Raw genomic sequence first — 13,271 nt, 5'->3', positions numbered from 1 at the left:
GTCCATCTTCTCTGACTCTGTCATCCAGACGATGCATGGTTGAACAGGCCACCATTTACATTTACCTTACATCTGAGTTAAGACAGTTCTGTTTATCCAAAGAGACTTACAATAAGTGCATTTGATGGCTGTAGACTGTCTGTTGTATTCTTCAGCTAGATGGATGGATGGATGGATGGATGGATGGATGGATGGATGGATGGATGGATGCTTTAATGATCCTCTAAGGGGTAAATCTGGCGTTTCAGCAGTGGAATTACAGCAAGGTTGGAAAAGAAAACACTAGATACAGAGAAGTAGCCTAAGGAAGAGGAAGGACAGGGACTATAAACATCCATCTGTACTGCATGTGTTCAGTATAGAATAGAAACTATGTACATACATACATAATCTAAGGTCATGTCAAGTGAAAGTTGCTGTGTGTAAATCTACAGCCATGTACTGTGCAGGTGAAGATGAAAGTAAAGACGGATGTTTCTTTCTTGTCCTTTAAGACGGCGGGTTCGGAGCAGAACTCGGACGGCTGGACCAAGCTGATGTCGTACCTGCCCGCCATTAAGCACCTCAGTGAGTGCACACGCTTAACCAAGGCTACTCCAACCATCGTTTTACTTCCCTTGACAATGGCATAGTGTACAGTACTACAGTTACAGTACAGCTCATGAAGTATGTTCATTACGAAGCGAGACTCTAGCGATATCTAATAAATACCCTTACATATACACAATATAACGAATTAACTCTACTAGCAATGCCATTCTCCATTAGTGACTTAGGTCACTATCCATTAATTTACTTGGATGAATCAACAGGGTCTAAAGATGATTGGAAAAATAAGCAAAAAGTTGAAAATGTTAAACTATCCCTTTAAAGCATGGGACACATAGGGACACATACTAAGGAGACTGTACTGTAGGTTATTATTCTCCCTTCATGCTATCTACTGTCATTGTCGTAGACAGCCAGGTTGAAGTAAGCCAGGACATCTCTATGGACGACCTGCTCGGCGACGTGAACAGGAGAGAGTACTACCGCTACAACGGCTCCCTGACCACGCCCACCTGCGACGAGGCGGTGGTGTGGACCATCTTCAAACACCCGCTCAAGGTGGACCCGGCCCTGGTGAGTGGAGCGGCCCGTCTTGGAGGAGGTCAGGTAAAGCGCTGGAGGAGGAGAGGAGGAGAGCAGTCTGTCCGCCTCGTGGTCTCGCCTGTCAGTCACAGACAGCGAGGCCTGAGAAGACCCCCAACCGGGGGGCGGCTGTAGCTCAGTTGGTAGAGCGGGTCGTTCAGTGATCGAAGGGTCAGTGGTTCAAATCCCAGCTCCAACTGTCCACACTGTCCAAGTGTCCTTGAGCAAGACACCTAACCCCAAAATTGCTCCCAATGAGCAGGTTGGCGCCTTGCATGGCAGCTGCCGCCATATGTGTGTGAATGTGTGTGTGAATGGGTGAATGAGAGGCCATTGTAAAGCGCTTTGAGTGCTGCTAAGGTGGAAAAGCGCTATATAAGTGCAGTCCATTTACCATTTACCCACGCACCCCCCACTCCAGAGAATCAGACAACGCATACACAGCACAAGCGCTCTAGATTACAGGGTACTGCAGGTTTCAGCAAGTTACATTTAAGACATTTTAAGACCTTTTTAATGCCACTTGCGATTTAAGACCAAATTTACCCGGTGAGACCTGATGCCCAAGAGCTGCTGATATATTTTGAAAAGTAAAATCGGCAGATTACGACCCTTTGATTATTTGAAACATATATATTTTGGTGAACAGAATTATTCTATTATGTCAAAAACTGTGTTTTGACTGACTAAAAGGGAGGTCCAGGACAGAAAAAAAAAAAGTTAAGTCAAATTTTTTCCAGATCTGAAAGTCTAGAGTATACATTAAAAATGTATGACATCACTGGAATTGTTTTCCCTTTGATATTTTTCTGCGAATTCCCATATATACAGTAGGAAAGGGCTACACTGACTTTAATAAGGCCTGTACACAGAATTTAAGCATTTAATCCAAATAATATCAACGTAAACAAGCGACCCTGTCCCCCTTTAAGACTTAAGACTTTTTATATTTAGTTAACTTAATTTAAGACTTTTAAGGACATGTCCTGGTATATCTGAGAGGCGAGCTTCTGTGTCCTCAAACGACCGGAAGAGGATTAGGGCAGGGCTAAGCTTCTCATTATCATACATTCTCAATGATGTATAGTTCTTGGCATTCCTTAGAGCTGGTATAGTGAAAGATTTCACCTGTAGTGAATGTAGGGTAACAGGTTCTAGCACAGCACACAGACCACAGGATCAGGTGAGATATTATTGTAGAGCACATTTCAGACATGAATGTAACACAATGCACTTCACAATAACAAAAAATGGAATCCATAAGTCCAGCCTGACTGTCTGATCATGATAGTGCTGTTTGTTCGTCCCTCAGCTCACCTGCCCTGCCCTAACAGCACTGGCTCCTGCTTTGTCCACTCCATCAGATTAATACCCACAATGATAATATCTCTCTTCCTGTTCCCTGTCATGCTGGTTACGCACATCAAACAAACAAAACATTCAACGATTGGAAAAATGCATGGAAGGAGTTTACGGTAGCTAACAGTGATGTTAGCTGTGATAGTGAAGCTCCGAGGCCTGTGTAGAACCACGTGATGTGTGTTTGAGATTTAAGTTGTAGATACAAGACCCGAAAACCACCACCAATTGCCACAAAGTATGCTTTTATAAGGTTATTTATGATCATATGCGATCCCAAAGAAATGTTCTCAGAATCAAATGTATTAAGGTCACAATTCATCAGCTAGCCAGTTGGATTGGTTTCAGGTATAAAACTATTTATATAAGGATTTTCTGAAATGCCAATGGAGTTAATGTAGGCGGAATTCACTTCCTGTTTCCCCCCACTGTTGCACTCTATACAACGCAAATGGAGGGTTGCCTGATTAGAGATAGTCCTCTATCGAGTGATTTAAAAAGAGAAACCTTTAAGTAATGAATTTAAGACAATGTAAAGGGGCACACTTGTTTATTTGGATAAATTGTTTAAAATCTCTGTGTAAGCCTTTTTAAAATCACAATCAGTGTACAGTAGCTGTTTCCCTTCACAGAAAACTGAATGGCGGAAATTGTTCAGTGACATCACTGGACTTGTTTGATCCTTTGATATTTTTCAGCCGAATTTCCCGTGGATCGATGCCAATGAAGGAACTTCCCTGAAGGAAGTTCCTCAAGCTTTAGAGTTTGTTGTAAGTATAAGGAATAAAGGAATAAAAAAGCAGCCCTTCCGAGTTCCGATCATTTGATCAGGTCTGGTAGGTGCCAAGGCTCCAGTCCAACAGAGACGAGATGTATGGTGGATAAAGCACTGATAATGGCTTTGAAAATAAACAGATACCAGTGATAGTTACGCCTTAGAGAAAGAGATGGCCAGCCCATCTTATGATAAAGAACACAGTGGTGACTGTCATATCTATCACCCGTAATAAATCTAAGGGCAGAGTGGTGGACAAAGTCCAAGGGTTTCAAGGTTGACACTGAAGCATGTCTTTAGATAGTGTCACCATAGTCTAATACTGATGAAAAAAAACAGCTTGAACAATTCCTTTCCTGCTGAACATAGGAAAGCTTGAACCGTTTCTGTACAGGAAGCCAATTTTCTGCTGCAGTTTAGAGGCTAGATTACACACACTCACACACACACACACACACACACACACACACACACTTACTTGCTTATGGTAGTCCATCGTGACCGATGATGACTTCTGCTACTACACCAATGCATGATGCACACTGTCTGCCACAGACAGGGCAAGTGAAGGCCTGACCCGATGGGGCAGGTGTAGTCTTCTGACCCGATGGGGCAGGTGTAGTCTTCTGACCCGATGGGGCAGGTGTAGTCTTCTGACCCGATGGGGCAGGTGTAGTCTTCTGACCCGATGGGGCAGGTGTAGTCTTGGCCGCCTTTCTCCTCTCTCTTTTTGCCAGATGGTGTTTTCTTCTGTTCTCCTCTGCCAGCTCTGCTCCTTTGTGACAGAGTCAACGCCAGGAGGAACGATCTGCGGCAGCAGCTTCCATGGCAGCAGGCTGTATCTCACACTTTTTGAGGAGAGTCTTGAGCTGCTCTTTCAGCCTCTTCTTCTGGCCCCCTGCCGAGCGACGGCCTAGGTGGAGCTGGACATACAGGATTTTGCGCGGGAGGCGTAGGGTGGCATTCTGGTGACATGGCCGAGCCATCTGAGTTGGTGAAGCATGATGGTGACCTGGAGGTTATTGTTGTTAAAGACTCTCTTCCTCAGTCGCCCAAAGGAGGATGAGGCCTGTTTGATTCGGTTTTGTATACACACACACACACACACACACACACACACACAAACACACACACACACACTCTGTACATACTGTGGAATGTACATCTGACTTGGTGCTCCTCCCTCCCTGCCTATAGATGAAGAGGTTCCCGTCGTATGCGGGCTACAAGAACGTATTCCGCCCCCAGCAGGCCTTGCACGGCAGGACCGTCTACACCACGGCAGGCTCCGGGGCACGGGGGCCAATCAGCTTCCTGCTACTAGCCTGTCAGGCCTGCCTCTACGTCCAGTCTGTCCAGTCTAGGAGAGAGAGCTAGAACTCATTTGTGAGTCCATCAACCCGTCAATCAATCGGTGATCCTATGTTAGGAATCCTAAGCGGCTAGTATTGTTTGGTATTTTTAGTTGTATACCATCTGTCACATTAGTCTGGTCAAGAGAGGGGATGCAAAGACCATGTCACTATACGAGATCTACTGTAGTAGCTCACTTGTATACTATACCTACAGTAGCTGTGACAGTTCACATGTATACAGTACACTAGTCATTTAACATTAGCAGCTTTTATCCAGAGCGACTTAGAATAATTGCATTTAATTGAGGTCAGTGTGCTACTACTAGAACTCACAAGTGCATCTCCTTTCTAAACAAGTGACTAAGAGCATAATCTAGTGCTGAAGGCAAAGTGCAAGAAAAGCAAACAAAAATACAATAGGTGCTTAAGAGGGAGGATCCTGGTATTAGTACTTCTTGAAGAGGTGCGTTTTGAGCCTGCGGTGAAAGATGGGCAGTGACTACTATCCTGATGTCACATAGTCCTGTAGCTGCTATAGGGTGGTAGTTGTTCCCCTGCAGGGCAGTCTTTGCAGGGCAGTCTTTGCATGGCAGTCTTTGCAGGGCAGTCTTTGCATGGCAGTCTTTGCAGGGCAGTCTTTGCATGGCAGTCTTTGCAGGGCAGTCTTTGCATGGCAGTCTTTGCATGGCAGTCTTTGCATGGCAGTCTTTGCAGGGCAGTCTTTGCATGGCAGTCTTTGCAGGGCAGTCTTTGCATGGCATTTGCATTTGTTTAGTGTCTGTTATCGGTTGCATCAGTGCACACTGTGCACACTCACATACTATTTTGATTGTGTTAAAATAAGTTAAATTGCAGTGTAAATTTTAACTGTTTAACTGCATGCAATCTAGTTCACAATGACATAGGAAAACAGGCTTTAGGTTGACTATTAATTATTTATTGATGTTTTGGGTTGACTTACATCTTCTATAGCTATATGAAAATGTATTCTCAGGACTTTTTGCCGTTATTCATACACACACACACACACACATGTACACACATGCATGTGCGCACACACAAACACGCACACAGCACTGTGATAAAGGAGTGAGCATATAGAGATTAATGTATTGTTTGTTGGTGTTGTTGCTTATTACTCAGTTATTATTATGTTATTGTTGTCATCAAAGAATACAAGAAGCCAAACCAGTTGCTGTGTGATTATCATTTATAATGGTGTGATAAACACTTATTTTACAGGATACATTCTAACAGGACTTCAATATCCTTCACCTTTTCAAACAATAAGCTAACTACCTATTATGTGGTGGTATATTATTTAATCCATTATCTAAAAATTGATTAAAATTGTTATTGATACCAATGGAGGTCACTGAGAATTTGGCTATGAACTCCATCAACAGCTGTGAGTCTGTGAGTCTGTCAAGGACTGAAGATTACGCTTTTGGTTTACTAATGTGGTGTCTCTCGGGGCCCATATATATTCTAACTCATAACAAATTCCTAAAGGCTATATTCATTATTAGATTTTTCTAAAATGCACTAAATAAAATGAATATAATGTTACATACAATAGGCTACCTGAAACAACTCCCCTTCCTTAATAGTCTTTTGAACAAATGCACTCGGTAAAGATCTCTTCCCCAAGTCAATTCATTCACTACCACATTCATTTGTAATGTATATCAACACATTCCAACACATTCCAAGTCAATTCATTCACTACCACATTCATTTGTAATGTATATCAACACATTCCAACACATTCCAAGTCAATTCATTCACTACCACATTCATTTGTAATGTATATCAAACACATTCCAACACATTCCAAGTCAATTCATTCACTACCACATTCATTTGTAATGTATATCAAACACATTCCATTCCATTAGGATTCCAGTTCCCACTGTATGCATTACAAGTTATGCCGGCCCTCACAGACAGCTAGTTAACTTCAGTAGCTTAGCACAATTCACTATTTGTATATTTACAATCACTGAATGGTGGTCAACGGGCCGGTTTGGGCAGCTTCAAACGGCTAAAAAACAGGCTAGCTAGATTCTGTAGCCCAAGAGGACTCCAATGATGTCAAATGTTGACAGTTGGTCGATTTTACCGAACAGAACGTACCGGAAATTAGCATAATGGCTAGTGGACATTTTGTGCGTGTGTGTGCACATTGCGTGCCGCCTGCTGTCTGCTGCGGGTAGTGCTATCACTTATCAGTAATTGGCCATTAAGTCTGCCCTAATTACCAAATTAAACAAATCTGGCCCTGTCACTGCTCAAGATAGCAGCACCAGTGCCTAATGAACACTGTCAGGCCAACGATGTCTGAGGTAAAGACAGAGACATAAACAGAGATACAGAGACTTGCTCATTTAGTGTTAGACAAGAGGCCCAGTGGAAAAGCCCATAATTTTTAAAGGGCCTTAAATTCCTGTCATCGCCCTTTGTGACGCACATGCAGCTACTAACAGAGCGGACGAACCTGATCGTCGGTACAGTGGAATGTCAGCATCTTGATAAGATGATAGGATATCGTCAAACAAAGTCAACAGTGTCACAAGTGCATAATGGACAAATTGATTGGTTGAGGGGGGGGCGGGTGTGTCACTGTTTTCAGAGGGGAGGCCCACATTGATGGAGTTTGGGAACCCATGTTCTAGGGCAGGGGTGGCCAACCCGTGGCTCGCGAGCCGCATGCGGCTCTTTGCCCGTCAATGTGCGGCTCCTCCATCCATTGATTAAAAAAAAGTTGGCTTGCGGCTCTTCCATCCTTTCATTAAAAAAATAAATTAATTCATTCCATAAGAACGTTTCTCTCTCTCTCTCTCTCTCTAGTTTCTCTGTGCATTTCTTCCCGCCCATTTTAGTTTATTGCAGATTTGTCATTAAATCATATGATTCGTTTCGCTAGGTCGCGAGGAAGTCGCGTGAGAACCACTTCAAACCAATCATATACGTAGGTAGCAAATCACCTTGGTTACAAAATAAGAAATACAACAAGAAAATATCTTGTTGTATGTATTAAATTTAAATAAATTAACTTTAAATGTATATTTAATGGACAATAACGTTTTTCTTCTTATTTTAGACTAGGGTGCCTTGGGATGTTAAGTACTTATGAAGGATGCGGTGACTGAAACAATTTTTTGTGGCTCTTAATCTCTGACTGGTTGGCCACCCCTGTTCTAGGGTAATGACATCTTTAATAACCTGCCAATCAACCACACAACATGAGAGTCTCAGTCCATTGCATTGTGTTCATCATACAGTATAAAAGGTTGATGAAGTAAAATACAGTACCGTATATCACCTAACTGCTAATCAAGTAGCCTAGCCTAGATCAGCTGACCGCTCTAGAAACATGTTTTGAGTTCCATTTCATTACCTTCACACAATGGGTCTCTTTGGTAATATGTTAATGATCCCGGAATCATCAGGAAGAAACCAAAACTGCTAATCAAGTTTGGCAAGTAGATCAGCTGACCGCTCTAGAAACATGTTTTGAGTTCCATTTCATTACCTTCACACAATGGGTCTCTTTGTTAATATGTTATTGATCCCGGAATCATGAGGAAGAAACCAAAGTCCTACTGTGTTGAGTGGGACCACAAGTAGCCTATGACCTCAAGCAAGGACTACTGTACAGGGTTGTGTAGCAACATACAGTATGTAGCCTTTGTAGTAGAGTGTCTGTCGCAGTGGTGTGACATGGGGCCTGTTAGGTGTTGCTGTAAAGTGATGCCCCCCGCCCCTCCGCCATGAATATGTAAAGAGGCAAGTAGTAGTCAGGTTGCTTCAGAAGCGAAATCCTGAGCTATTAGCACGGGTGCGTTAACTAGGGTGGTAACGCCCCTCCATCCTATAAGCATGTGAAGACAATAAATAAATACAATGTGTATTATTCTCACAATCCTCAATTAAAAATGTAGGGTTTTCCTATAGCCTATTTAAAAAAGTGAATTTAGGTGTTTGTGCATTCTTTGACTGAAGGGTCACATTCACTTTCTTACATAAAGAGACCTATCGCTGATATAGTAGAGCTTCTATCCAGCTCGTCAACTCTCTAGCTCGTTACAGCGCGTCAATCATCCGAGTCACGGACTGCGTCCTATAGCTGCTTATCTTCAACCTCATCTTCACCTCCGCCGTGGGCGTTCTGCTGAGTGCGTCCAGGCCTCCGGTGGGAGTCGCTGGTCCCGGGGGAGTTAACTCCTCCTGGGCGGGCCGGCTGATAAAAAGAAGGATGAGGATGGGTCGCGTCCCAAAGGTGCAGCAGCAACACAGACACCGGGAAGGTAAGATAGCTGGCATTGTTTGCAATAAGACGTTTGGGGAGTTCATGTAGGATATTTATCTTCGCAAAGGATGATTATTAATCGATTTAGCTTATTTATGTGGATAATGTTGCAGGCCCTAAGGGGTTTTATTTAATTGAGCGCATGGGCAAAACGTTATTAGCTTATCAATTTAACTGTTGTGAAAGTCGGTAGCCTAAGCCTGTATGGTAGGCCTATATATATTTTTAGGCTAAATTATGTGTTCTGTTCCGTTTTTTTAAATCTAACTGCCTTAAACTGTCTGTAGAGAGCATGTCTGTAGTTATATAGGCCTAACTGAAGTTCACAGACAACTCATCTCATCAATTAACGGCCATTATTGGATCCACCTGTCAACTCGGCTCCGCTCTCGCTTCCCACCAATTAACACGCGACAGTATAATAATAATTAGCTAAACTGATCATAACAGCTCACATACCCCCACCAATGGCTGCAGTAATATGTAAGGCAAGCTTTTTGGACGGAAATCAGCGATCGGCCAGAAATAAAATGAACTCAATATGCTTCCTATATTTGAGCGATCAGCTGCTCCAGTTCGTTCGGCTATAGGGATGATTTAGCCTAGGTCTAGCTCTATAGGGATGATTTAGCCTAGGTCTAGCTCTATAGGGATGATTTAGCCTAGGTCTAGCTCTATAGGGATGATTTAGCCTAGGTCAAGCTCTACTTGCATGACCAAATGCTAGAGCTTATCCTACGTTTTTGAAGTTAGTTGTGGAATATGGTTTATGTATTTATTAAAACATTGTCAGGGGGGGGGCATTTCCATTTAATATGCATTAGGCCTAGCCTTCACTAAGCCAGTGAACAGTTAGGCAAATAATCAGGTTTTATGTTGTGTAGGCTAGCCTTTGCATAATCAACACTTGTTGGTGTCGGTGACATTGATGCAATACATGGCCTACATACATCGGCTAATTGCCTATATATTTTAACGTATTTGCTATGTAAATATTTGCTATTTTTGCCAGTTCGAGAGTAGAGGCACTGTAGGTTGTGAACCTAGGACTCATCCGCTACACCGAGTCACCTGATACATCCGCAAATTAGTAGCCTACATTTTTTTGTCTGCCATTAATTCTGTGCATCACTTCAGTTTGTGTGGTCTGTAATTCGTGAAGAGCAGCTTAAAAATTGGTATTCAAATAGCTTTCTTTAGATGTGGGGTTTAAGAAGGGGTCATTCGTGAATGTATGTTATTTATGTGTGTCACGTCCATATAATTTTCTGTACCAAATATCATTTCAGATGAACCGGCTTCTTGTCGTTTGTATAGCGTCCGTCTTTCTACCCACGGTGTACAGTGCTGATGACAATATCGGTAAAGTGTTATTGTGTAGGACTACAGTCAAAATGTTTAAAGCATGCGGTTACTGTCTACAGCTTGAGTCATAGCCCTCGCTATAGATTCGATTGTACCTTCTTCTTTCCACAGCCTGGTGTTACCATAGTTCAACTTGTAGTAAGTACTGGTATCATTCTATTTTTATTTACATACGGTTTGATCGTGAATTCCTCTAAGATAAGTAGCCTATACGTTTTCCTTACTTTAGTTCAACATGATTGTGTAAAAATGTTACCAGCTCATTAATTTAATCTCAACAAATGTCACTTCTAGAATGCATTTTTGTGACATTGGCACATGCCGAGAATCCCTTCAGTTACTAGATCTGTTCTTGATTGTTCTTGTCTGGCATAGTCATGCAACCAAAGATACACACCCGCCCAAATCAAGAATATTTGAAAGTTGAGAGAAGTACTTGGACCTGGGTATGGATCTGATTTGATGTCTGATATCCACTTTAAGACGATGCAACTTGGCCCACCATCGCCACGAAGTACTGCAACGGCAGCAGGCAGTCTCCCGTTGACATTGTCTCCGCGTCGGCCCAGAGCGATGCCAATCTGACCGCCTTCACCTTCACCAAGTTTGACGACCGCTCCGCCCTGACCAAGGTCAAAAACACGGGCAAGACAGGTGAGGAGGCCGCTGTCTGCTGGTGGAACCCAGCGGAACATGGAGTAGCTGTGGAGAACTGTGGAGAAACTCACTCCTCAAAGGAGCACTGACGGTCCCTCCGACAGGGATGTCCCTGTTGGCGCAATTGTCAGTGTGTCCACCTCCCAAGTGGGAGAAACGGGGGACACTGGCATGTAGAGTTGCAAGCCTCTTTCTTCACTCTGGCGCAGTAGATCTTACAGGGTTGGATAGGGAGGAGCAATATGTTAAGCCTCGGATACACTAGAAGACTTTCACAATCTTAATGACTGGGACTCTGGGAGTATACATTAGACGACTGGCTTCTGAGAGTACAGTATACACTAGACGACTGGCTTCTGAGAGTACAGTATACACTAGACGACTGGCTTCTGAGAGTACAGTATAAACTAGACGACTGGCTTCTGCTGATTTTTGTATGACAACTGAAACTGGGTATCGCACATTTAACGACTGGACCAACGAGTGACGAGTTTTCACTACACGATTGCGTCCAGAATCTGCTCAAAAATATCAAACGTTTGATATGCTCCGACTCGCATCGGGAGAAGTCTGTTCTCATAATACACTTGCCGATTTAAATCTTTACCCCTCATACACTTACAGATGTCTGTGCCAAATTGCCACTCCGACTACCCCCAACTATTGCAGACTGCTGCTGACTAGGACAGACTCGGCAGGATTGTGAATCGTGTATAAAATCCGGCGTAATATCTTGTAGTGTATCCTCAGCTTTAGAAGCTCCACTTATGCCCTGTCGAATCATTTGAGATCTATTCAAGCTGGCCGTGTAATGTAAGGAAGCTGTCCCTGAACAGGAAGAATCTAGTCTTTAGGCTCCTGAGCCAGCAACCATGCAGCGCATCATACAATACAACTCCCCTCCTTTCTTCTCTCTTCTCTCTCAGTGAAAGTGGAGCTGTCCTCTGGCGTCCAGGTGTCCGGGGGCGCTCTGTCCGAAGCCTACGACAGCCTGCAGTTCCATCTGCACTGGGGCAACGGCTCGTCCATCCCTGGCTCGGAGCACACCGTGGACGGCAAACGCTACCCCATGGAGGTACAGAAACGCTCGACAAACAAACCTGGACCTGACCTGAACCATACTGAGGCGCAAAAAGCACCTGATTTTGGTGGTCCTGTTAAAGAACAGCCTTTTTAAGGCAATGCATGTTTACAAATCATGAGAGGATAAGGAAGATGGTGAATATTCCGCCTTTGTATATCAGAGCACAAGATGGAAGCCATGTTGTAGTAGCAGTACACGTGAGAGTAGGCATGCGTTTACCTGAACAAGGCCAAGAACCTTGCCGTTTGCTGCTTGACTATATTTGATATGAATTCTGAGTGAATCCAGAAGTCTTGAAGGAACAGATGGTCGTTCTGTGCTTCACTGTTTTCCAGCTGCACATTGTGAATCTCAAGTCTTCTCTGAATGGTAGCACACAACTGGGCATTCAAGACTCCACTGGACTTGCTGCTCTGGGCTTCTTCATCGAAGTAAGCCATTGCTATACATTCCGTATATATTATTCATATATGCACACAAGATTCAATTGTAGGCTACGTTTGGAAACAAACTGTTGATGGAAAGAGAGTTGAGCTGTTAAATTTACACTCAACAGGTGGCATCTGGCAATGAGACTGGTTCACCAGCAAGCTGGAAAACCTTGACCTCCTACCTGGCCAACATTACCAAGAAGGGTAAATCCAGGCACCTCTCTTCTGGACTAATTCCTAGAAGCTCTTTCAAATTCCCCTGTTGGTTTATTTATTTATTTTTTATTATCAAGTGTAATTTCTAATACTACCTCGCCAGATGACTATATGGACATCACTGGTCTGTCTCTGGATGACCTCCTGGTGGGAGTGGACCGTACCAAATACTACCGCTACCTCGGCTCTTTGACCACCCCTGCGTGTAATGAGGCAGTGGTTTGGACTGTTTTTAAGGACTCAATCAAAGTCAGCAAGGACTTGGTAAGCATGCTTCACTCTGGACTATTTTGTGCCTTGAAATTGCCTCTATTCATTTGTCTCTATTCATTGGATGCTATAATAATGTAATGAATACTGTTTAATGGTCTCCATCCCTCCTCAGATCGACCTCTTCAGTACGACAATCCACATCGACAACACGACCTCATCGCTTTTGATGACCAATACTTACCGGAACGTCCAGCCGGCCAATGGTAGGCAGGTGACCACCAGTAGCTCCTCCCCCCTGTTGCTGGGCGGAGCCTCCAGGACCTTGTTCTCTCTTGGTCTCGTGTCTCTAGGTTGGCTTCTGCTGAGACACTAG

At 43.5% G+C, this 13,271-nt stretch overlaps 1 protein-coding gene across 1 annotated transcript; it reads left to right on the top strand.

The window, feature by feature from the left end:
* Positions 1 to 249: 249 nt before the first annotated feature.
* On the top strand, positions 250 to 13,271 carry LOC311323701 (carbonic anhydrase 4-like; the record flags this gene model as incomplete). Its single annotated transcript, XM_084455997.1, has 9 exons — positions 250 to 567; positions 959 to 1,122; positions 4,463 to 4,637; positions 10,781 to 10,951; positions 11,881 to 12,029; positions 12,374 to 12,469; positions 12,595 to 12,673; positions 12,789 to 12,949; positions 13,071 to 13,271. Exons 1-9 carry the CDS (start codon positions 456 to 458, stop codon positions 13,269 to 13,271), a joined length of 1,308 nt encoding a protein of 435 aa, XP_084312123.1. The 5' UTR covers positions 250 to 455.

Source organism: Borostomias antarcticus (assembly GCF_949987555.1).
Source record: "Borostomias antarcticus genome assembly, chromosome: 22".
Taxonomy (NCBI): Eukaryota; Metazoa; Chordata; class Actinopteri; order Stomiiformes; family Stomiidae; genus Borostomias; species Borostomias antarcticus.
Note: the sequence above shows the minus strand (reverse complement) of the source record. Positions and strands in the feature narration are given on the sequence as shown.